Source organism: Grampus griseus, assembly GCF_964374135.1.
Source record: "Grampus griseus genome assembly, chromosome: 3".
Classification (NCBI taxonomy): domain Eukaryota; kingdom Metazoa; phylum Chordata; class Mammalia; order Artiodactyla; family Delphinidae; genus Grampus; species Grampus griseus.
The window spans coordinates 123,798,660-123,821,712 of NC_139019.1; the positions used below are offsets into that span (position 1 = coordinate 123,798,660).

General features: G+C 34.8%; 1 protein-coding gene across 1 annotated transcript in view; it reads left to right on the top strand.

The window, feature by feature from the left end:
* Positions 1-3,661: 3,661 nt before the first annotated feature.
* The window catches only part of SPINK5 (serine peptidase inhibitor Kazal type 5), a gene marked incomplete at its 5' end in the record, with an annotated part of 69,330 nt that continues 49,938 nt past the window's right edge, over positions 3,662-23,053 (top strand). The window contains 4 exons of the mRNA XM_082650338.1: positions 3,662-3,716; positions 5,023-5,048; positions 10,269-10,396; positions 12,250-12,319. Of these exons, the coding sequence (XP_082506464.1) occupies positions 3,662-3,716; positions 5,023-5,048; positions 10,269-10,396; positions 12,250-12,319 (279 nt within the window). The remainder of the gene's footprint in view (positions 3,717-5,022; positions 5,049-10,268; positions 10,397-12,249; positions 12,320-23,053) is intronic.

A 23,053-nucleotide genomic window follows, 5' to 3' on the forward strand; every position in this document is an offset into this window, starting at 1 on the left:
TAAATGATAGCAAATTTTCTATTTCTTTGCAAATAATTTAATAAAGATATATATGTACCACCTTTTTCTAATTTTGCTTACAAATCTAACAGTTTTCTTCTTATTGTATATACACACACATAAAAGTATTTCACTGTAAAATATGCGTTACTTTTTTGCCAAAACTCATTATACTAGCTACTTCAGAATTAATTCATTGTGATTTTTTTCCCAAAGGACTGTAGCTCCACAAACTTGTTTTCTACAGTCAGAATGAATCCTAGGAGACTTGAGAATGTACAGAATTTTCAAGTGATGGATAGTGTAGGGTCATGGAATAGGAGTTCCAGTAGCATCAGCTGTAGGGAGAAGCTGGATATTGTATTTAAGAACAAAATATAACCTGATACATAAAATTTAATACAGTTAAAAATTAGGTATTAAAACATTCCTGTTTTCTTAATCCTAATCTAACATAAGCAACAATTATATCTATAAATAGTAGGGTCTGTATGCTTAGTGATCAAAGAATGCCCATCTCATCCTGTTCTTAGATAAAATGACATGCTTATCTTTATAGTTTCTCAGCCTTTCTAGACAAACAGAAAGGAACTCCCAGAGAGGGAGTAAAGGTACCTGTTAATGGGACATTTCAAGATAAGAGGGGGGGTAAAATCTATTTTCCAGTTAGTGTCTTTTAAAAAAGGAGAATACAGACATGTTCAGTTAATGGGGGAAAACATGAGAATTTTAGGAAAGGAAATTAAAAATTAAGAAAATAAAAAAGAAATTAATTCATCTTCTAAGAACTGTTAGGACATATACTTTTTCAGTCATGGTCACAACGTAATTCTTTTTGTCATTATGGGTTTACGGTTGTGTGTGTGTGTATGAATGTGAGAGCAGCAGATAAACATAAAGGACTGCGTTAGCAGTAGAATGTTGAACCTAGTTTAAAGCACTGTTAACGTCCGGATTCTCTTTGAACTGTCTGAAATGCTATGCGATGGCCACATAGGGTGTAAAAGGTGAGAAAGTGGCAAGGCTGGTATTACCATCCAAGCTAGTTCCTACTCTGAGGTTTATTAATGGCGCCATTTTGGGCAGGTGAGGAAAGGACAATAACACCTACTCTGCTGCATCACTGCATTGCATAAACAAGTCATGGGAGCTAATGGATGACAGATTGTTTGGAAAGATGCGGAAGGCGATTTAATTGTAAGGGACTATAATTATTTATTATTGTGATCATCAAGGATATCTCAGCATAGAAAAAGAGAAGATCTGAACAATGATCTGCTAACTTTGGATTTTGGAAATAACCTTTGTCTTTAGTAATATTACTGATCTACAAAATCTTGTTTACTTTATATTTTTCTTATCTCTTCCCTCTGTGTCAATATCCTTGATGTGAATTCAGATTCTGGGCCACTCGATACATGTTTTGAATTGTAAAGCTTATACTTTTTACAACCTAACTCCATTCCTTTTTAATGAGAAGAAAAAGGGTTTTACACGTTTGATGAATAATTGAAAGAGCTGGCCACCCCCCCAAAAAAATAGAATTTAGAATTTCAGGAAAGTACTCTGATAACCTAATATAAAAGTACTCTATTAACCCAAAACTCAGTTCTCTAAAACCTCAGTCCCATTCATTTGAATTTGAAGTCCATGGTTTTCAAAAATAAGGAGTGATTAACAGAGTGTATGATTAATCACCTCTGGATTTACATTTCTAAAATGAAATGCAGAAGTAGGTCTGATGACAAGAGCCGGCTGACATGTACTTCCAGTATTGGGGGTGCTCACTGAATCTTCTCTTGGCCATCTTATTCTGCTGGAAGAGGTTATCAGTCTGAATCCTCTTATTCATCATTTCAGAAGGTTCTGGGTGTTAGTAAGGAACTCTTCTTCAGTAAGAAAGAAACCAACTCCTTCAACCTTCCCTCATAGCAGGGATACTTTAGAGATGCAATCATCTTTTGGTTCTTTTGTTACACCCTATCACTACTTCCACTCCTGGAAATACTGTCCATTTGGGCTAGATTTGGTGTTCATCAGAACATAGTACACAGTCACCAATTCTATTGTAAGGCATTAAACTTTTCTACCGTATGGTTGGGACACATTTCATATGGTCTAACAGAGCAAATGGAAGATTAAAAGATTAGTATTGGTATGTCATTATGCAGAGGAGGATTTTTATAGACATCAGTGATGACCGAAACCTAGCAATGACTTTGACAAAGTTTAGATGGTTAATACTTTGATCTATTTCAGGTGTCATGGTTTAGAACACAATGATAGGATGAAAAAGAGAACCTATATCCTGACTTTTTGATTTCACTTCAGAATGTTTGGGGATTGTTATTTCTATGCCGAGTAAACTTAAATCTGTCATTGTGGACCACGTTTAAGAGATGTTGACTTTTCTCGGAGTCTTAGAAATTACCTAGTAAATCACATCATTATAATGAGATAAAAATGCAAGGCCAGCTATCATTAACTGTAAAACTTACCACATATGCTTGGAATTGTTCTAAACAGTACACGCACACACGATTTACCTCTAACTCTTACAACAATTGTGCAATATAGTTTTACTCTCTCTATTTTACATATTAGGAAACTGAGGCTGAAAGCAAATAAGTGACTTGCCCAAGACAACATAGCTAGTAACTCATGAGTCAGGATTTGAACCCAGATCTATAAATGCATCAAAGCCAGGTTCATTTCCATTACACTGTGTAGTTGCAAAGACAGGAATAGAAACAAATTTTCTGACTCCCTGTCCCATTCTTTTTCCATTAAGCTAAGACAGTCAATTTTCTAACCTGTGATAGTCATGCAATTTGAACTTGTTTTCCATGGGCACTAATTTCACTAACCCACTGGAAAGAAATAAAGCTTATAGCACAGACCTTAAGACCAATGATTATATTTTATAGGAAAGAAATTAATTCATGAAAAAAAGAAAGGGAAATATTCTAGCTTTGATGGGATTCAGAATATTGACACAATCTCAGCGTTGGATAGCCTTAGATCAGTTTTCTGGAACAATATTTAAAAGGGCTTTGATCCCATCAATTCTAACTTATATATGTGTCTGTGACACTGAATTGAGACACTTTAGAACAGATGCAGATGGAAGCAAACGGAATCCTAGGTGCTCTTGCTATATGCCGCTTTCTTCAGATGTAGAAATCTTTAAATCTTTACTTGGCTTGTAGGACAACCCATCTGTCTTCTTTTTCCCTCCCCTCCCACTTATGAAGGGAGCTGAGTTAGAAACATGTTTGTCTATGAGGAAATGTGTCTGGTGTTGGTGAGGAATTCAGTTCTAATATAGGATTATGGAGTACTAAACTTTGAGCAGGGTCCTTGGACATTATCTGTTGCATTCTAGGGGAGGTATCATGAAGACACATTAGAACTACTTCAGAAATAATATCTGTTCAGATCTGCCACCTTGACAGGATCCTAAAAGATGGAAACTAAATTGATGTGGTATATTAAGTTTAGCATGACCTTGAACAACTGGTTTTACAGTTTGGCTGTTGTTGTGGGTGTCACCCATAGTATACTATAAAAATGAGCTGCATCTCCACAGGTTCAGTCTTAGAGCACCAGCTGGTGAGCAGTGCAAGGAGCAGTCGTGTAACCAACTTACATCGTCTTCAACATGAAGATAGCTGCAGTGCCAATGCTTCTGACCCTGGCTCTTTGCCTCATACAAGGTGAGCAATTTACCTGTAGTCTAAGCCTCTTGCCACACATCTTAAAGCTCTGGACAGGGACTTGTCTCTCTCCCTCCTTCTTCAGTGTGTGTGTGTATGTATGTATGTATGTATGTGTGTATATATATATATCCCTGAAATACCTTGCCAGATGTAGAGTTTTGAAGAATTACATATGTGGTTTTATAGCTATGTTATCTTTAGAAATGACAAGTAGTTTGAGATAATCTGAATTTTTATCCATCAGAAATCCTTCCATTAATTCAACATTAATTCTGAAAAGCTAATAGATTCTTTTCCATATTCCCCTCACCAAACATAAAAGTTCATAACAATATGAATTATATATATTATACATATGTAGGATATTAAGCCTATGAATTGATGCTGATATGAATTATGTGTATAACAGATATTTAAAACTTACATGTACTTAATATGTATATTTTAATACTATATTTGTAAATAAAACATTAAAAACTCAAATTCAGTCATCTGTTTTTATTTTAAAGCAGTAGTGCTTTCTAGCAAATTTTATTTTTGTGTTTTCAAATCCTAAATGGATTGAAAATATTTCATCTAATTGGTAAGGGACTTCTGTGGGAGCTAGGAAGTAGGTTTTTGCTTTTGCTATTTGAATTTGAAGGGAACACAAGATTGCCTAGACTTAACCTGCTATGAAGCATTTACATATTTTAAAAGGAAACCTCAGAGATGGAGAGTGAGGAGACCATTATACACAAATGATGCCCACTTTCCTAAAAAAGTGTATAGGTACAAAAAAAGTCTGTTAATGAGAGAGTATATTAGTCTGTGAGTTTAATCTTAATATTTACCAGATCTCTAATTTTTGTGGCTATAATGAGGAGGCGGAGCTGCCAGAATTCAGAAAATTTAATTTTATGTATATATATGATATAAACTTTATGCTACACTATACCTTAAAACTATAATTGATATATTTGATAGGTGTACTATGTTATAATTTTAAAAGAGGCCTGCAATACTTTGTTGTGAAAGGATCTTTTAGAAATTAGATATTTTGAGGGGGTAAGAAAGCATATGAGTAAGTATTATTTTTCAAAGTAATTGGAACTTTATGAGCGAGAGATCTCTGTGACTGTATATACTGCCTGGTGCAGTGCCCTCACTTCATTTGCCATGGTAAATTTTAATGTGTTTAAATCAATTTGTGGTTTTAAAATATACTGCCATTAAAATAAGCAAGATACTACACTCAGTAAATTGTTTTACTTATTAAATGTTTTACATTCCCTTAACTTTGGTTTCTGTATTTTTGTCCCAGATGCTGCCAGTGAAGGTGAAAATCAGGTTAGTCCTGCTTTTGCTCTTCATTGAATTCATTCCAAGATCCCTAAAGAAAAATGTTCTGTGGCCAACACCTTCATATTATAATACAGATATATTATACTCATGGGTACTAATAGCTTTTGTTAAAAACACAGAAACAGGTCTTTATGAATCAAGACATGAATCACACACACACACCAGTCAACGTCTTAATGATAATGGATATCTGCAAGAGGCAATCTACCACACTAAAGGAGTGCTTTAAAATTCCATAAACAAACACACTAGTGAATTACTATTGTTCAGTTTAACAGCTGAAAAGTCATGATACACATAGGAAGCTGAAATAACTTTTCTTGTGATCATTATGCAAAAAGGGGCTGTCTGTATCTTGTATATAGTCAGTGTATATATTTCATTCAATACATATTTACTGAGCATCTATTGTATGTCAGATCCTGTTTGAGATGCCAGGGATATAAAAACAAAAAAGAACGCTGCCGTCATGGAGCTTACATTTTAGTGGAAGAAAACAAACAAGTTAATAAGTAAATTAGTAAAATATATACAACATTAAATAATGATTAGTGCTAGAAGAAAAATAAAGCAGGATGGAAGACAGGAATTTCTGGGGATGGAGATGGTATCAGTTCTTATGAGATAGTCAGGTAAGTTCTCTCTGAGAAGATAGCATTAGAACATGGATCTAAAGGTGAGGTGGGAGTGAATCATGAAGTTACTTGTAACTCTCAGCAGACCAGGCAGAAGCACCTGTGATGGCAGAGGCCCTGACTCTGGAAGGGTCTGCACCAACTCTAAGGGATCTTTTGATTGAGAAATGAAGGAATCGTTTTCTATAGAAATTAAACATTTTTTAATCTATTTGAAAGACACGTTGAAAGAGCCAATTATACACACACACACACACACACACACACACACACACACACACACAACTGTGCCATTATTTCAGATTGAAAATATTTCTATTTATGTAGCAGATATTTGCTATGTTTCTCAAAGACCACGAACATTGAAAGAATAAAATAGTAAAAAGATTCTTTTCTACACCAAAACTCTTATAAATGTGGTTAAAATACTCTTGCTGTATTTTATTGTTACTTTTTTTTTTAAAGAAACTTACAGGAATATTCTAGAGAATTCCATTATAGTCTCTATTAGTTCATTTAAGTTTTTTTTTCATTTTAACATCTTTATTGGAGTATAATTGCTTTACAATGGTGTGTTAGTTTCAGCTTCACAACAAAATGAATCAGTTATATATATACATATGTTCCCATTTCTCTTCCCGCTTGCGTCTCCCTCCCTCCCACCCTCCCTATCCCACCCCTCCAGGCAGTCACAAAGCACCGAGCTGATCTCCCTGTGCTATGCGGCTGCTTCCCACTAGCTATCTACCTTACGTTTGGTAGTGTATATATGTCCATGCCTCTCTCTCGCTTTGTCACCGTTTACCCTTCCCCCTCCCCATAGCCTCAAGTCCATTCTCTAGTAGTAAGTCTGTGTCTTTATTCCTGTTTCACCCCTAGGTTTTTCATCACATTATTTTTCTCTTAAATTCCATATATATGTGTTAGCATACGGTATTTGTCTCTCTCTTTCTGACTTACTTCACTCTGTATGACAGACTCTAGGTCTATCCACCTCATTACAAATAGCTCAATTTCGTTTCTTTTTATGGCTGAGTAATATTCCATTGTATATATGTGCCACATCTTCTTTATCCATTCATCCAATGATGGACACTTAGGTTGTTTCCATCTCTGGGCTATTGTAAATAGAGCTGCAATGAACATTTTGGTACATGACTCTTTTTGGATTATGGTTTTCTCAGGGTATATGCCCAGTAGTGGGATTGCTGGGTCATATGGTAGTTCTATTTGTAGTTTTTTAAGGAACCTCCATACTGTTCTCCACAGTGGCTGTATCAATTTACATTCCCACCAACAGTGTAAGAGGGTTCCCTTTTCTCCACACCCTCTCCAGCATTTATTGTTTCTAGATTTTTTGATGATGGCCATTCTGACTGGTGTGAGATGATATCTCATTGTAGTTTTGATTTGCATTTCTCTAATGATTAGTGATGTTGAGCATTCTTTCATGTGTTTGTTGGCACTCTGTATATCTTCTTTGGAGAAATGTCTATTTAGGTCTTCTGCCCATTTTTGAATTGGGTTGTTTGTTTTTTTGTTATTAAGCTGCATGAGCTGCTTATAAATTTTGGAGATTAATCCTTTGTCAGTTGCTTCATTTGCAAATATTTTCTCCCATTCTGAGGGTTGTCTTTTGGTCTTCTTTATGGTTTCCTTTGCTGCGCAAAAGCTTTGAAGTTTCATTAGGTCCCATTTGTTTACTTTTGTTTTTATTTCCATTTCTCTAGGAGGTGGGTCAAAAAGGACCTTGCTGTGATTTATGTCATAGAGTGTCCTGCCTATGTTTTCCTCTAAGAGTTTGATAGTTTCTGGCCTTACATTTAAGTTTGCTGATTAAAGAGAGGTTCAGAAACTTCTATTGCCTAAGTAGAGTGGGATGGTAGGGTAGAAAAAAAGCCTGGATTTTTGAGAATCGAAGAGCATGCTCATTTGGATATTTCATACTGGAAAAAGAAGGGTATTGTGTAAATCTTACTGAGCATGAAGCCATGATTTTCTTTTTTCAGTGTCTATGATAATGGGTAGTAGTTTCGGTGGATATTTCAAATTTTGCACTGATATTTCTCATACTGTTGAACTCTATTTCACTGAAAAACATTTTAAAAACAAATTTAGCCACCTCTCGTGTTGGCATAAGCAAAAAAGAATATAAAACATAATTATTTATCTGGAAATATTTCTGATCATAGTCTTTGGATATTTTGTCAGAAATGAAAACTATTAATTTAGTCTTTCTTATAGTGCTGGAAATTTTATTTTCCAAGTTCAGTAGCTCAAGTTCTTTCTAGTACAACATAAAAACATGTTGAATTTTACAAACATGAGCCAGAATAGCACAGAAAAGCACTGGAGTAATCTGCAAGGATCTTTACCATATGCTTAAATTTGTCATCCCAGAAGAGTTAATACGAAGCCATGGCAACCTTGATGATGCTCTAACACAGAGCAGGGGTGATGCCAGCTCCTGAGGGGTTTATGGTGATGCCTGGGGAGGAAAAATGGAAAACACTGGGCAATATCACAGCCAGTGAAGGAAAACAGAAAGAGCTTGGCCCTACAGGGCTCCAGTTTCTCTGAGACAAGTGGAGAAAACACAAAGAGCAACTAAAGCAAACAAAACAAAACAAAAATGAGCCAAAGACTGGAAGTTAGATTGCAAGTAATCGGTTGCTGGGAAGTCATCTCACCAACTCAGGATTCCTTTACGGTCCAGACCTGTTCCTGTTTCAGCCCTCTCTATTATGGTCATTGGGAGGTTATTTCCTTTTTCTCAGAGAAAAACACAACTGCTGATTTCAATTTTTATGGCCTTTTCCTATTTCCCAAAAGAACACACTGGATAACCTCATAACTCAGAAAAATAGCATCGAGTTCCATCTTTACTAATTACAAACTGTGAACAAATTTCTTACCTGTTCTCTGGGACTCAGTTGTCCATTCATATAAAAATAAAAGTGTGTCTTTCTAGGATTTAGGTATTTTTCTAATTATGACGCAGGAGAAGTCCAATTCAGGAATTATCTTGATTGAGAATGTTCTTTTTCAGTTGACCACTAAAAACTATTTAAAGCTTTATTCTAGTGTTATCATGAATCTTTGTTTTCAGCACTTTCTTTAAGACCTACCTCACAAGGGATATATTTCTATTACAGAGTCACCAGGCTGTTCTCTGGTTCTATGACAATGTTTTTATCTGGACTTTATAGAATCAGTTATATCCAGCCAGCTAAGCAGTAACTTGCAATACTGGCATAAGATACTATAGAATCAGAGACCAGACACGGATCTCAAGAGGCCCAGTTGTCAGTCTGTTGCCAGAAATTATTGCTCTGCTACTCAGATAAGATCACTGGGTGGTGGTAATACTCTTAGAGATGTTTTAGTAGGTCACCCTTAGCGAAATTTCCTAGGGCTGGTCTCTGAAATTATTTATTCTTCTTCACCATTAATCATTTATTCTGCAAGTGCTACCAACTGCCTCCTGTTTATAGGATGCTAGGTTAGTTACATCATTATCCATTAGATGGTAAGCACCATTTAGGCAAGGATCCTTCCTGCCTTATTTATTGCTGTATCCATGACACCCAGGAAAGTATAGCATCCTCATAATAAGTGTTTGTTGATTAACTGAATGATTATTATGAAGATATAGGAGGCTGAATAGAATTCTATAATCTGTCCTTTGGAAGAGGTTGCCTATGTCAGAGTTGGAGCAAAGGCTTGATTGATTTACTTATATTTTCTGGTGCGAGGATCTTTATGCTTTGTATTTTCAAAGTCAAAACAAAACAAAAAACCAAAAGAAAAAAAAAAGAAAACATAGATTACAAAGGCTTTAAAGGACCAGTGGATTTCCTAAACTAATAGGTAGTATAACATTTTAAATCAGTACTTTACTAAGTAGTGCAAATGCACCATTAATGTTAAGCTCCTAGAAAAAAAGTGAGTGGCATATAGCAGGCCTTCATCAAATATATTGCAACATTTTCATATACCTTTTAATGGCCAATATTATTGAACTGTGTGCTAGGTATTTTATATGCATCATCTTAGCATATTCCAATAATAATGGCAATAGCAACAACAACTATAATAATAAAGCAGGAGGAAGAGGAGAGGTAGAGAATCTAATTATTGACTATCTGCTGTGTATCAGGCACTCTTTGAGGGATTTACATGCTTATGATATTTAATCCACACGAAACTTATGAAACACATATACTTATATCCTCTGTTTTTACAGATAGAGTAAATGAGCCTTTGAGAAGTTCATTTTCTATGGCTATTGGGCTTGTAAGTGAGAACCCTGGAAGATAAGCTCAGATCTTTTGACTCCAAGTCCCTTGTTCTTTCCATTTCACTAATGACTTTAGATGAATGCTTTTAGGTGAATTTTCAATCTCCAACAGACAATCCAGATTCATTACTTTTATTTGTATTATCTGTATCACCTGAGTGAATGTCTTCCATACAAAGCGGGTGGTGGTCATGAAATAATATTGTTCTTAGAAGGTAAAGTCTTGCTTTGATGAGATTTCTGTAAGCACTTTTTTCATATTTTCCTAAGGAAACATGCAATGAATATAGGGCACTGATGAAAAATGGAAAACTGTTCTGTTCCCGAGATAAAAACCTTTTTCAAAGCTCTGATGGAATAGTGTTCATCAACAAATGTGCCACATGCAAAATGATATTGTGAGTAAAGTTCAATCTTTCTTTCAAGTGTTTTGAGTTACAAGTTATTCTCTGAACTACTAAATGTATTATTTTTATTTTCTGTCAAATATACTTTTCTAAATCTAAGTGGGTAAATAAAAATGCTTAGCAGATCACTGTGATAGCTACCATCAAGTAAAGTTGGATAAATGCCACCCACTCTGAAAGATTTTAATAATAACTCATGGTATTCCAAAATATCCCAGAGGGCCTGGTATCAGTACCTCATGCAACACTTAATAGTTTTTTGAGGATGTACTTCCAAGTTGAGTTTTCTGACCCTGGGAGAAAAGAATTCTTGAGCCTGTTAAGACCTGACTCTGTTGTACCCCTGAGAATGATGCCAGACTCTTCTTGTGAGAGCCAACCAGGAGAATCAGGATACACCCTGACTCTGTGAGCTGCCAGTGTCTTCAGACATCTAGGATTATGCTAGCATGAGACGGACCCTAGGATTGACTGTGGCTTCCAACTCCCCACAACTCAGAAAGAATTAATATCCTGGAGGTTTACTGACATCTTTGCAATGCTTCTTAACTATTTCCTTCTCTCCAGTGACACTCCATAGGTGGTAAAGGCTTGAGTTATCAGTTGCAAGTCCTCAAATCAAAGGGACCGAATTTGGTTTTGAACAGGGAATTCATTCTCGGTTTCTGACCACCATCAAAACTTCAACTCTGGGGGCTTCCCTGGTGGTGCAGTGGTTGAGAGTCCGCCTGCCGATGCAGGGGACACGGGTTCGTGGCCCGGTCCGGGAAGATCCCACATGCCGTGGAGCGGCTAGGCCCGTGAGCCATGGCCACTGAGCCTGCGCGTCCGGAGCCTGTGCTCCACAACGGGAGAGGCCACAACAGTGAGAGGCCCGCGTACCGCAAAAAAAAAAAAAAAACCTTCAACTCTGGTACCAAGCCAACACAAAACTTACCCACTGAAGATAATTATATTATAATCAGCTTTTAAAATGCCAAGTTGGTAATGTGTCAAGGCATTTAATCTGACATAGTCATTGATATTGGGATAACAAAGCTCTGATCACATGTGCTGCTCCTAATGAAGACACTGTAGGAAGATGAAGGAAGGCAGGGCAAAATTTAGGGAGGAAGGACTCCCAGGGCAAGTTGAACAATCCTTTCTTAGCCTCTTGAAAGCTGAATGTAAACCAGCAGGTGTAATATTTACTAAAGAGTTTCCTCCTTGTTACATAGGATGTTTTGTTAGGAGACTGAAACTATAAATAGAATAAATTTATTGAAAAATAATTTAAAATAAAAATTAAATGCCTTTAGACATACAAGGCGGGTTATTTATCACTTTGAGGTCACTCACGCAATTATTATCTTTATTACTTATGTAAATTATATTGGGATAAACTTGGCTTCTTAACCTGGAAAGGAGGAGACTGTATGAGGCATTAAAGTTATCTTTAAATTGCTGAATTTGCTCTGTGGGTCCTTAGAGATTGGAACCTCAGACCAGGACAGGTGGGTAGATTTTGGATCAATCTGAATATGGTCTTTCAAAGAGAGCATTCCAAAAATGATATAAATGGCTTTTAGAGTTGGTGACCACCTGGATGATGGAAGTATTTAAGGTGGGTAATCAGTTATACAGTTAACAGTAAAGATTCTTGCCTTTAATAGAACCACATTTGAGATATATTTCAGCCCTGAGGAGAGATTTACAGTACCTGTGGTTATTTCCAGACATACCTCCACTTCTGACAAGCTAGATTAAGCTGAGAAGAATAGTCAAAATTAAGTTTACCATGTATGATGTTAGACCTAAAATTGGTCAAGCATATCTGAGCTATTCTGTTCTTTGCTATCTTCCAGAGAAAAAGAAGCAAAATCCCAGAGAAGGGCCAGGCATTTAGCAAGAGCCAGGGCTACTGCCCCAGCAAAGGTGAGACTATTTGGAGTCAACTTGTCATATTTGCTTTAGAGATTATGTTCAACTCTATTCAGATCTCTTTATTTCTTAATTACTAGGTCATACCTGTTGTGAGGCCAGCTACTTAGAAGGGAGGGAACATGGCGTAGTCCAGGGGTAGGCTAAATATCTGGTACAGCTTGTCCATAGGTCCAACCCATGACCCAGCTCTCTGAAAACATCTGGGGCACTGACAGATGCTAAGAGGTGGTGTAAGCCAGTGTGATGTCTGCCTTCCACGGCCGTTTCTCATTTCTACTGTCCTGTCTTAGCTCCAACAAGAGAATTCACGGGACTGTAGAACTTAAGTTCAAGTCTCAGAATTCGGACAATTTATGTATACCTGGGTCTCAGTTTTTTCACCTGTGAAATGGAATGTGGATCAAATGAGAAACTAACTTTTAAAAGCCAGCTACAATGTTTAACATGTGTTAGCAGACATTTGACTCATTTTATTTCCTTTCTCTTTTCCTCTTTCTCTTCTGACTGAACATATTTTCTAATACTTGGAGATTTCTCCTAATTCAAGTAGACTTGCTTATTTATATCTGTTTTGCAAATTGGGATTCAGGCTAATATTTGTTGGAGAAAACTGTTCTGTGGTAAAAAAAATTTTTAATTAAATAAAATGAAAGAAACTATACAGATGCAACCCAACACATAACCATTTCCCTTTATAAATAATTTTTTATTATACAAAAAAATAAAAGTTATAGGCCCAGACTTGTTGAACTCTCTGTCTACGATGTCTTACAATAAGTTATTGACAAAGCTGGGGCTATTGCCAGGTATTCTGACAACTACTCATATTATTCCAGGTCTCCTATGTAGCTTCTTCTCCAATATCTTCTTTCTCTTCCTCCTCTCCTGCTTCTGACACATAACTAAAATGATCAGTCAGGGAAGGCACACCCAAATTACATTAATATCCCTGGTCTAACCAAGCTACCATTCTCCTTGTCAGTGTTACTCAGGACTGTCTGAGCACCTCAGCCTCCGCAGTAGACCGAGTCAACCAAATCTTTGCCCGGGCTCAACCAGTCTCACTTTTAAAACAATAACATAGTCACCACACAATTGGTCAATAACTACAAACTCTTTGAGCAAAAGGGAGCTGCTTCTATGTTCCCCCAAATCTGTGAGGGTCAGAAAACTTTACTGATACTTTTCAAATCTGCCTTTCTTTGTGACATTTAGAGAGAGGCTTATGCTATAAAATCCATTCTCTTCCTCCTCCTCTTTTTTCTTCATGAAAAACTGATATATCATTGGTGTTTAAAAATATAAAATACAAGAAAGTGACAAACAAAAATCCCCCCAATACATACACACACACACATCATTCTTAAACCTACTGTTTTAAAACATTACTAGTGGTACGTTTTCATATGTAGACACACATTTACTGAATTTTAATGAAATAGGATTTTTAAGAAATAAAATGATAGAATATTAAGACATTATACTTCTCTGTTACCATTTTATGCCTGAATTATAATTTTGACCTCTAGATAAAGTTCCTATGGTTACATGTTTTGCTACCTAGGAAATTATTTACTTATAAATTAAGGCAGTTAATATTTAGCTGTTTGCCTTCAAGTAATTTCTGTCTAGATGTTTACTTGTCTGTGTGTGAATAGATTAATGCAATTATAGTATATTTTTATTGTTGTTATTTTCCTCTTAACTGTAAAAGAAAACAATCTACTTTCTCTGCTTAGATTTTTCCCATCAAAAATTAACCCTTTTCTCCACACCCTCTCCAGCATTTATTGTTTGTAGATTTTTTGATTATGGCCATTCTGACTGGTGTGAGGTGATACCTCATTGTAGTTTTTTTTTTTTTTTTTCTCATTGTAGTTTTGATTTGCATTCCTCTAATGATTAGTGATGCTGAACATTCTTTCATGTGTGTGTTGGCAATCTGTACATCTTCTTTGGAGAAATGTCTATTTGGTCTTCTGCCCATTTTTGGATTGGGTTGTTTGTTTTTTAGATATTAAGCTGCATGAACTGCTTGTAAATTGTGGAAATTAATCCTTTGTCAGTTGCTTCATTTGCAAATATTTTCTCCCATTCTGAGGGTTGTCTTTTCGTCTTGTATCCTCTTGCACTGTTGGTAGGAATGTAAATTGATACAGCCACTATGGAGAACAGTATGGCATTTCCTTAAAAAACTAAAAATAGAACTACCATACGACCCAGCAATCCCACTACTGGGCATATACCCTGAGAAAGCCATAATTCAAGAAGAGTCATGTACCACAGTGTTCATTGCAGCTCTCTTTACAATAGCCAGGACATGGAAGCAACCTAAGTGTCCATTGACAGCTGAATGGATAAAGAAGATGTGGCATATATATACAGTGGAATATTACTCAGCCATAAAAAGAAACGAAATTGAGTTATTTGTAGTGAGGTGGATGGACCTAGAGTCTGTCATACAGAGTGAAGTAAGTCAGAAAGAGAAAAACAAATACCGTATGCTGACACATATGTATGGAATCTAAGAAAAAATTGGTTCTGATGAACCTAGGGGCAGAACAGGAATAAAGATGCAGATGTAGAGAATGGACTTGTGGACACAGGGAGGGGGAAGGGTAAGCTGGGATGAAGTGAGAGAGTGGCATGGACTTATATATACTACCAAATGTAAAATAGATAGCTAGTGGGAAGCAGCCGCATAGCACAGGGAGATCAGCTCAGTGCTTTCTGACCACCTAGAGGGGTGGGATAGGGAAGGTGGGAGGGAGACTCAAGAGGAAGGAGATATGGGTATATATGTATATGTATAGCTGATTCATTGTTGTAAAGCAGAAACCAACACACCACTGTAAAGCAATTATACTCTAATAAAGATGTTAATAAAAAGAAAATTAACCCTGCTTCTTACTCTCAGAATAAGATGCTTTGTTCAAGAAGTTTCCTCCTATAGACATCCTCTCTCTCTTGCATCATCAATTTATTCTTCATTACTATGTATGTCATCCTTTAACCTTATGACTCTGATATGCAATCCATCAACAAGTCTTGGTTTTGCATCCAACGTATATTCCAATTTGACTCCTTTTCATGATTTCCATTCCTACCACCCAAGTTTTCTGAAATCCTCCATAATTTCTAATCACTAACATCTTTGGCCTATGTAGAAACTTTTGTTTTTTAATTGATCAATTCATTCATTCAGTGTTTCTCATTGATTTAAGTTGCCAACTTTGTAGGATATTAAATTCATAGGTGTGTATATGTTTCTAAGTTCCCTTTTTTGTTCATATTGTTCATTTCTTTAATAACTAATAAGACAAGTCCCCTTTCTTATCTCACTTTTTCCAAGTTGACTTACCTATGCACAGATATATTTTTTTCCACATATATATTTGAAATAAAAAATTTACTAAGTTTATTAAAAATCCAACTTGAGTTTGAGAACTCAATGTGGTAAAGGCTACAGAGAATTTATAAATTAATTTGGGTAAAATTGACTTTTTACAATAGTAACTTGCCCAAGTCAAAGGCATAGAATATCTTATTAATTCATATAACTTTTGTGTATCTTATGAAATCTATAAAATATTCTCCACAGGTATTTTTTGCCAATACCTAGAAAATTTGTAATTTTATTGCTCTTTTGAGTGGTATTTTGTTGTTTATGGTATTTATATCTGATTATTGTTGGCATAGACAAATTCTATTGATTTCTATAGGTTTATCTTCTGTTAAAAACCTTTATGATATCTTGTTAATTCTTATAATTTATCTTTTAATTCTGTTGTCTTTTTCTTGTAAGTTGATCACATCATCTGCAAATAATAGAAGCTTTATAACTTCCTTTTCAATCTTGTCACTTCTTTCTTTTTCTTTCCTTATATCATTGGTGAGGATCTAGAGTTCAATACAGTAGTTCAACAGTAGCAATGATAATGGACTTCAATCTGCCCTTTCTCTGCCTATATTAAATGCAATATAGCCAAAGTTTCTCCATTAAGTATATTGTTTACCATAGGTGTTTTTCTATAAACTTTAGTAAGTTTAGAAGTTCCTTTCTGTTTTTATTCTTCTGAATATGTTTTGATCATTATCACATGCCTTCTCTGCAACTATTGAAATAATTTTACAATTTTTCTCTTTCAGTCTATTAACATAATACATTTTTTGATAACCATGCTAAATGTTAAATCATTATTATTTTCTTAGGGTAAATCATAATCGTAATGCATTTTTTAATATACTGTTGAATTTGCATAGTTATTATTTAGAAAATTTGAAACTATTTTTGTAAGTAAAATGAGTCTATACTTTCCCCTTGTTAATTATTCTTATCTGGTTTGGGAATCAATATAAAATTACCCTGAGGGGGTGGCACTTCAGACTATTGCTGAATAAGGAGGTCAGCTAATTCCCTCCCCAAAGAACAACTATAAGGCTACACAAAATTGAGTATAAAACAACCATTTTAGCATTCTGGAAATTGACCAGCAGCCTATGTTAATCTGACAATCAGTTATGCTTGAAAAACTGTTGAACTCTGGGTAAGAGCAATGGGATTCTATGATGTTCTTGCTTAATGATAGTCCCATCTCACTCCCATGGCTTGGTTGATGTGGAGGGTCTACCAAAACAGAGCAGGCTATATGGATCAGCAACTGCACTGCAAATGTTGAAAGGGGGTTATTTAATTTTGAGTAGTGGGCAACTGACATATCCAGAGATATTTTTGGTTACTCCAGTAAGGAGAATGATCTTAGGTTATAGCAGTAAGCATATTTCTGGCTATGTCTTCATAACAGGGCAGCAGAGACAAAAAGGGACTAAGCAATTCATAAAGTCCTGGACAATCATAGGGATGCGTGCAAGCACTTAGAAGACACAAGAAAATCCCAGTGGAAAGCAAATGCTAGGGTAGACGTAAAAGTAGCCTGAAATTTGAATACCCTCTCCTACATACACAGGTCCATCTGTGGAGGATAGACACCTTACTAGCTTGAGCATAAACTCTGTCTAATCATTGGCCTACTGCTAAGTTACACAGATCCAGGGAGAAAAAACCTAAAAAGTCAGGCTTAAAAAAACCAAAAAACTACAGTCATCCCTCCATGTCTGTGGGTTCCACATTCATGGATTCAGGCAATCACAGACCAAAAATATTAAAAACAAACAAACTCCAGAAAGTTCCAAAAAGCAAATCTTGAATTTGCCCCATGCGGGCCACTATTTACATAGTATTTATATTGTACTTACAACTATTTACATAGCACTTAAATTGTGTTAGGTATTGTAAGTAATCTAGAGATAATTTGAAGTATACAGGAGGATGTGCATAGTTTATATAAGGGACTTTAGTATCTATGGATTTTGGTATCCATGGGGGTCTTGGAACCACTCCCCCAATGGATACAAAGGTATGACTGAATAAACATTTTCTTAGCATACACATCAACAGCTGCACACTATGGGAGAGCAAGAGATCAGAGATTTAGCTCAACCAAAGAAGCAAACAATAAAACAGCGAAAATCATCTTTGGAATAAATTGAGTTGCTAAACTATATTATCCATAATGTCCAGTTTTCAACAAAAATTATGAAATAGGCAAAGTAAATAGAATATATGAACCATAGTTGGCATGAAAAAATGTTAATGGAAACTGTCTGAGTGGTTCCAGATGTTAGTTTGACAGACAGAGACTTAAAGAAGCTATTTATAAGGTGTCCAACACTAAAGAAAACAATATTTGAAGAGTTAAAGGAAAATGTAATAACAATGAATAGAGATTTTCAGTGAAAAGTTATATATAACACCCTCATATACACTTGTATATGTGTATATATATATATATATACACATATATATGTATGTATATATATAACCAAATGAAAATTCTGGAGATGAAGGGCACAATAACTCAAGTTTTAAAAATTCAGTAGAAAGGCTCAAAAGCAGCTTTGAGATTGTATAGTAAAAGAAGAATTAGTAAACTTGAAGAAAGATTAATAAAGTTTAACAAAAGAAGTACAGAAGGAAAAAATATTGACAAAAATTGCACAGAGTCGCAGAGTCCTTGAGACATCAAGAATGCCAGTATATGTGAAATAGGAATGCCAGAAATAGAAGACAGAGACTGGATAGAAAAATTATTTGAACGAATAACAGCCTAAAATGTATCAAATTTGATGAAAGAATGAATCTTTATATTCAAGAATTTCAACAAACTCTAAATGGAACAAATCAAAGAGATCTACACTTGGGCTCATTATGATCAAAATGTTGAGATCAGGAGAAAGTTTTAAAAGTAGCAAAAGAAAAATAACCCATTATATATGACTGGCTTCTCATTTAAAATAATGAAGGTCAGAAGGCAATGGAAAGAGATGCTCAAAGGGCTGAAAGAAAAAAAATGTTAACCAATATTCTATATCCACAAAAATTACCCTATAAAATTAAGGCAAAATGAAGATATTCCCATATCAATGAAATCTGAGAGAATTTGTTGCTAACAGATCTGTCTTATAAGTAATAATAAAGTTCTTTAAAGGAATGACCACCAAATGGTAACTTGAAATTAGAAAAAGAAATAAAAAGCACCAGAAATGGTAAATATAGGGGTTAATATGAAGTACTCTATAAATATATGTCCCTTATTTTCACCTAGCTTCTTTTAAAGATATAATATTGTATATAGCAATGATTATAATGCTGTTTTATTGGGTGTACAAATATAACATGTATGATAGTTACAGTACGAAAGGAGACAGAGAAAATAGAGCTACAATTGGGGCCAAGTTTCTATATTTTACTAGAATTAAGTATTAATTGGTAGTAGATTGTGATAAATTAGGATGCTTATTGTAATCACTAGAGTAACCGATCAGAAAATGACATGTATAATAAATGCATAAAATCAGCAGGAGAATAAAAAAGACGCACTAGTAATATTTAACCCAAAAAGAAGGCAATAGTGGAAGAATAGAGAAGTAAAAAGAACAAGAGTATATTAAAAACAAATAGAAACATAGCATATGTAAATACAGTCCTATCGATAATTATATTAAATGTAAATGGTTTTAACATCCCAATCAAAAGGCTGAGACTATTATATGCTAAAAAAAAAAAAAACCCAACTATGTCTCCAGTACATACTCCTTAAATTCAAAGTTTTAGAAAAATGTATTTTAAGTCTATTAGAAATGGGGCATTTTGGGGAGAGAATATCTCAGACCAGTATATCAATTAGTTAATATACTTATTGATACGTTCAACTTTCCTCCTGCTTAGGACACCAGCGGAGGTATTTTCTACTTTTTTTGTAGCCATGTCTCCATTTTGGTTTTCAAATGCATTAGCATATGGATACTCACAATATGCTTTCATTGTATTATTTCTTAATGTTCAGTTATTTCCAATATCACTATATATATTTTAAATTGTCATCTTCTCTTTCTTTTTTTTATCAGTTGTACTAGAAAACTATAACATTAGCTTTTTTATTAATTTTCTCTGTAGTTTCTGTTCTTTATGTTATTCATTCCTATTTGCTCTGCTGCTCATTTTACAGTGAATTGAGCAATACTTAGTCTTTAAATTTTAACTTTCTAAATTTCATGACAAGTGTATTTGAAGGTATCAGTGTTCATCTGTCTCAGATTTGTACTTGAAGTGTTTTCATTTGTCATTCTTTGCCAAATATTTCTTAACTTTCCTCCCTCCCAAATTTATTTAGTAACACATTATTTGATTTACAAATATGTGGTATTTTTTTCCATTTTAAATTAACTTGTTTATTGAATTGTGGTCAAAGAACATGGGCCATATGACACTGATCCTTTGGAATTTCCTAAGACTTTCTTTGTGGCCTGATAAATATTCTACTTTTATAAATGTTTTATATCTTCTGAAAAAAGGTTTATTTTCTGTTTCTTGGATGTAGTTTTCTATTAAAATCTAATGACTTAAGTACCTTAATTTTTTCCTTTGATATATCAGCTTCTGAGAAGTGTGTGCTAAAAACTCTAACACCAGTTATTGATTTATTTAATTATATTGGTTATCACTTGACATATTTAGAGCCTGTATTATTGAATGTATGCTCATGATTATTATACCTTCTTGTTCTTTTCTTCCTTTTACTTTATGTAATGTCCTTCTTTGTTACTTATGATGCATTTGGGACTGAATTCTATATATTAATATTTTTGCTTCTGCTCTCTTCTTATTCACTTTTGCCTTGTATCTTTTCTTATCCTATTATAATATTTGTGGGCTTTTTAATTTTTCTGTAGTAAATTTTTTTCTGCTAAGGTGAGTTAGAAAATACTGAAGCCAAGCTTCAGCCTCTGCCTCTCCTGGTAAGTGTCAGGAGAGGACAAAGGATAAGACTCAGAGCTGAAGGTTCTAGAACCAGTGTTAACTCCAGTTTGCTGCCACTTCACCATGTCAAGAATCCATCTGTAAGCTCTCAGAAATTGTCAGCATCAGGAAGAATTGTTCACTGTAGGCTGTGATCCACCAGCCCTTGGGGTTTGGAGGAGGAGGAGGTGGAGTAGTAAACGCTTACACCTGTTTTCATCACCTCCCAGCTGGGCTTTTGATCTGTCCATCACCCTGCCAACATCTGTGACCTAGTAGGCTGCTGTTGGTTTCACTGGTGAAGCGGGAGAGGAGTGATGGCCCCAAGTTGATTGCTTGGATCCCTATCCCCATGCTTCTGCAATTTCTCCAGAAATGATTTTTGAGAGAAAATCAGCAGCTTTTCCTTACGCTCCTGCTTTTTCCTTATGCTCCAAACACACTTCTCTTCTTTCTGCCCCTTAAACAGGAGAATCTAGTTCCTATCACAAATCTTTTGCAACTGCAGTTCTCCATGTCTGGAATGTTCTTTCCACAAGTCTTTAATGCCCGGCTCCTCCTCATTAATGCCATCTCACCTCAAATGTTACCTTTGCAGAAAGATCTTTCTTGACACTATATTTAAAATAGCCCCTATTCTGGGTGCTGTCATATCGTGCAGTTTATTTTACATAGCACTTGTTATAATTTAAAGTTTTTGTATTTACTGTCTATCTCTTCCCCTATTTAACGAATGTAAATCCGTTAGAGTACATATTCCTTTTCTCTTTTTTTGCTGTGTCACAGTCTAGTGGAATGCCTAGAGCCTAGTAAATGGGTAATGGGTTTTGAGGAATAAATGAACAACCAAGTGAATGGGGTAGCACATATGGCCATGACTTAACCTGTTTTCACTCTATTTTTAACTTCTTCCTAAATATATGACATGAAGAGTGGGGTATGTTTCATAGATTTTCTTTTCTAGTTTAAATTCTTTTTCCTTTTTAATTGTCTTCTAGGAGAGTTCCTCAGTGTAATCTTCTGGTTCAAAAATTTATTTTACATTTGTGTCTATCCTACTTTATTCTTGATATTGTGTGCCATACTAAGTCACAGGTCCATATCCTAAGTTTTCCAAATCTATAATAAAGACATTTTTGTTATGACAATAATGACATCAAAAAAATTGTTTTGCAATGTTCTTTGGTTTTAGATAGAAATTAAGTTCTGAACCATATTCTTTGGTTTTAGATAGAAATTAAGTTCAAGTTAACTCTGAATCAGAATATCTAGCTTATGTCACAATGATGAGTTGCCAAATAACGTTTCAGTTGGGCTAACACCTTCTTTCTATGCTAAAATTCTGTGAGCCTGTGATAATAGGGGAAGTGAGTGAGGTTACCCCCATCAAGACATTTAGCACATTGTATTTTTTTCTTTAGATTTATTTAAACTATATTTTTTGTCTTTTTTAATTGAAGTATAGTTGATTTATAATGTTGTGTTAATTTCTGCTGTACAGCAAAGTGATTCAGTTATATATATGTACACACACACATTCTTCTTTATATTCTTTTCCATTATGGTTTATCATAGGATATTAGCACATTGTATTTTTTTTAGCTGTATAGCATTATTTTTATGAGAAAAAGATAAATATATGTGTGTAAATATGCTTTTGCTTTTATATGCTTAGGGAAAAAAGGGAGATACCTAAAAAATCACAAATACATTTATCCCTGGAAAGTAGGATTACTCTAGGATAGTGGTTTTCAATGTTTTTTGTCTTAGGACTCATTTAAACCCTTAAAAATTATTGAGGACCTCAAGGAGCTTTGTTTATGTGAGTTATATCTATAGATATTTATTGTATCAGGAGTAAAAACTGAGAACTTGAAAAATATGTTTATTTTTCATTTTAAATTACAATAAACCCCTTACATGTTAACATAAATAACCTATTTATATAAAAAGCCACATTTTCCATAATTAAAGAAAAACAGTGAGAAGGTAACATTGTTTTATCTTTTGTAACTCTCTCTTTTATTGAAGTATAGTTGATTTATAATGTTGTGCTCATTACTGCTGTACAGCAAAGTGATTGTTATAGATATACATTCTTTTTTTTAATATTCTTTTCCATTATGGTTTATCATAGGATATTGAATACAGTTCTCTGTAGCACGTTGTATTTTAAATGTCTCTTTGTATCACCCAGTAGATTGTGAGCAAGTTGAGGGCAAGGATTGTGTTCTACCTTTGTTCTAACACATCATAGGTTATCCACGTTTACTAATAAATGAATAAACAAGTAAACGAGTTCTATAGTTAACCATGTGAATTATACAGTACTTACTGACCTACTTTTACATGACTGGCATTGCTCT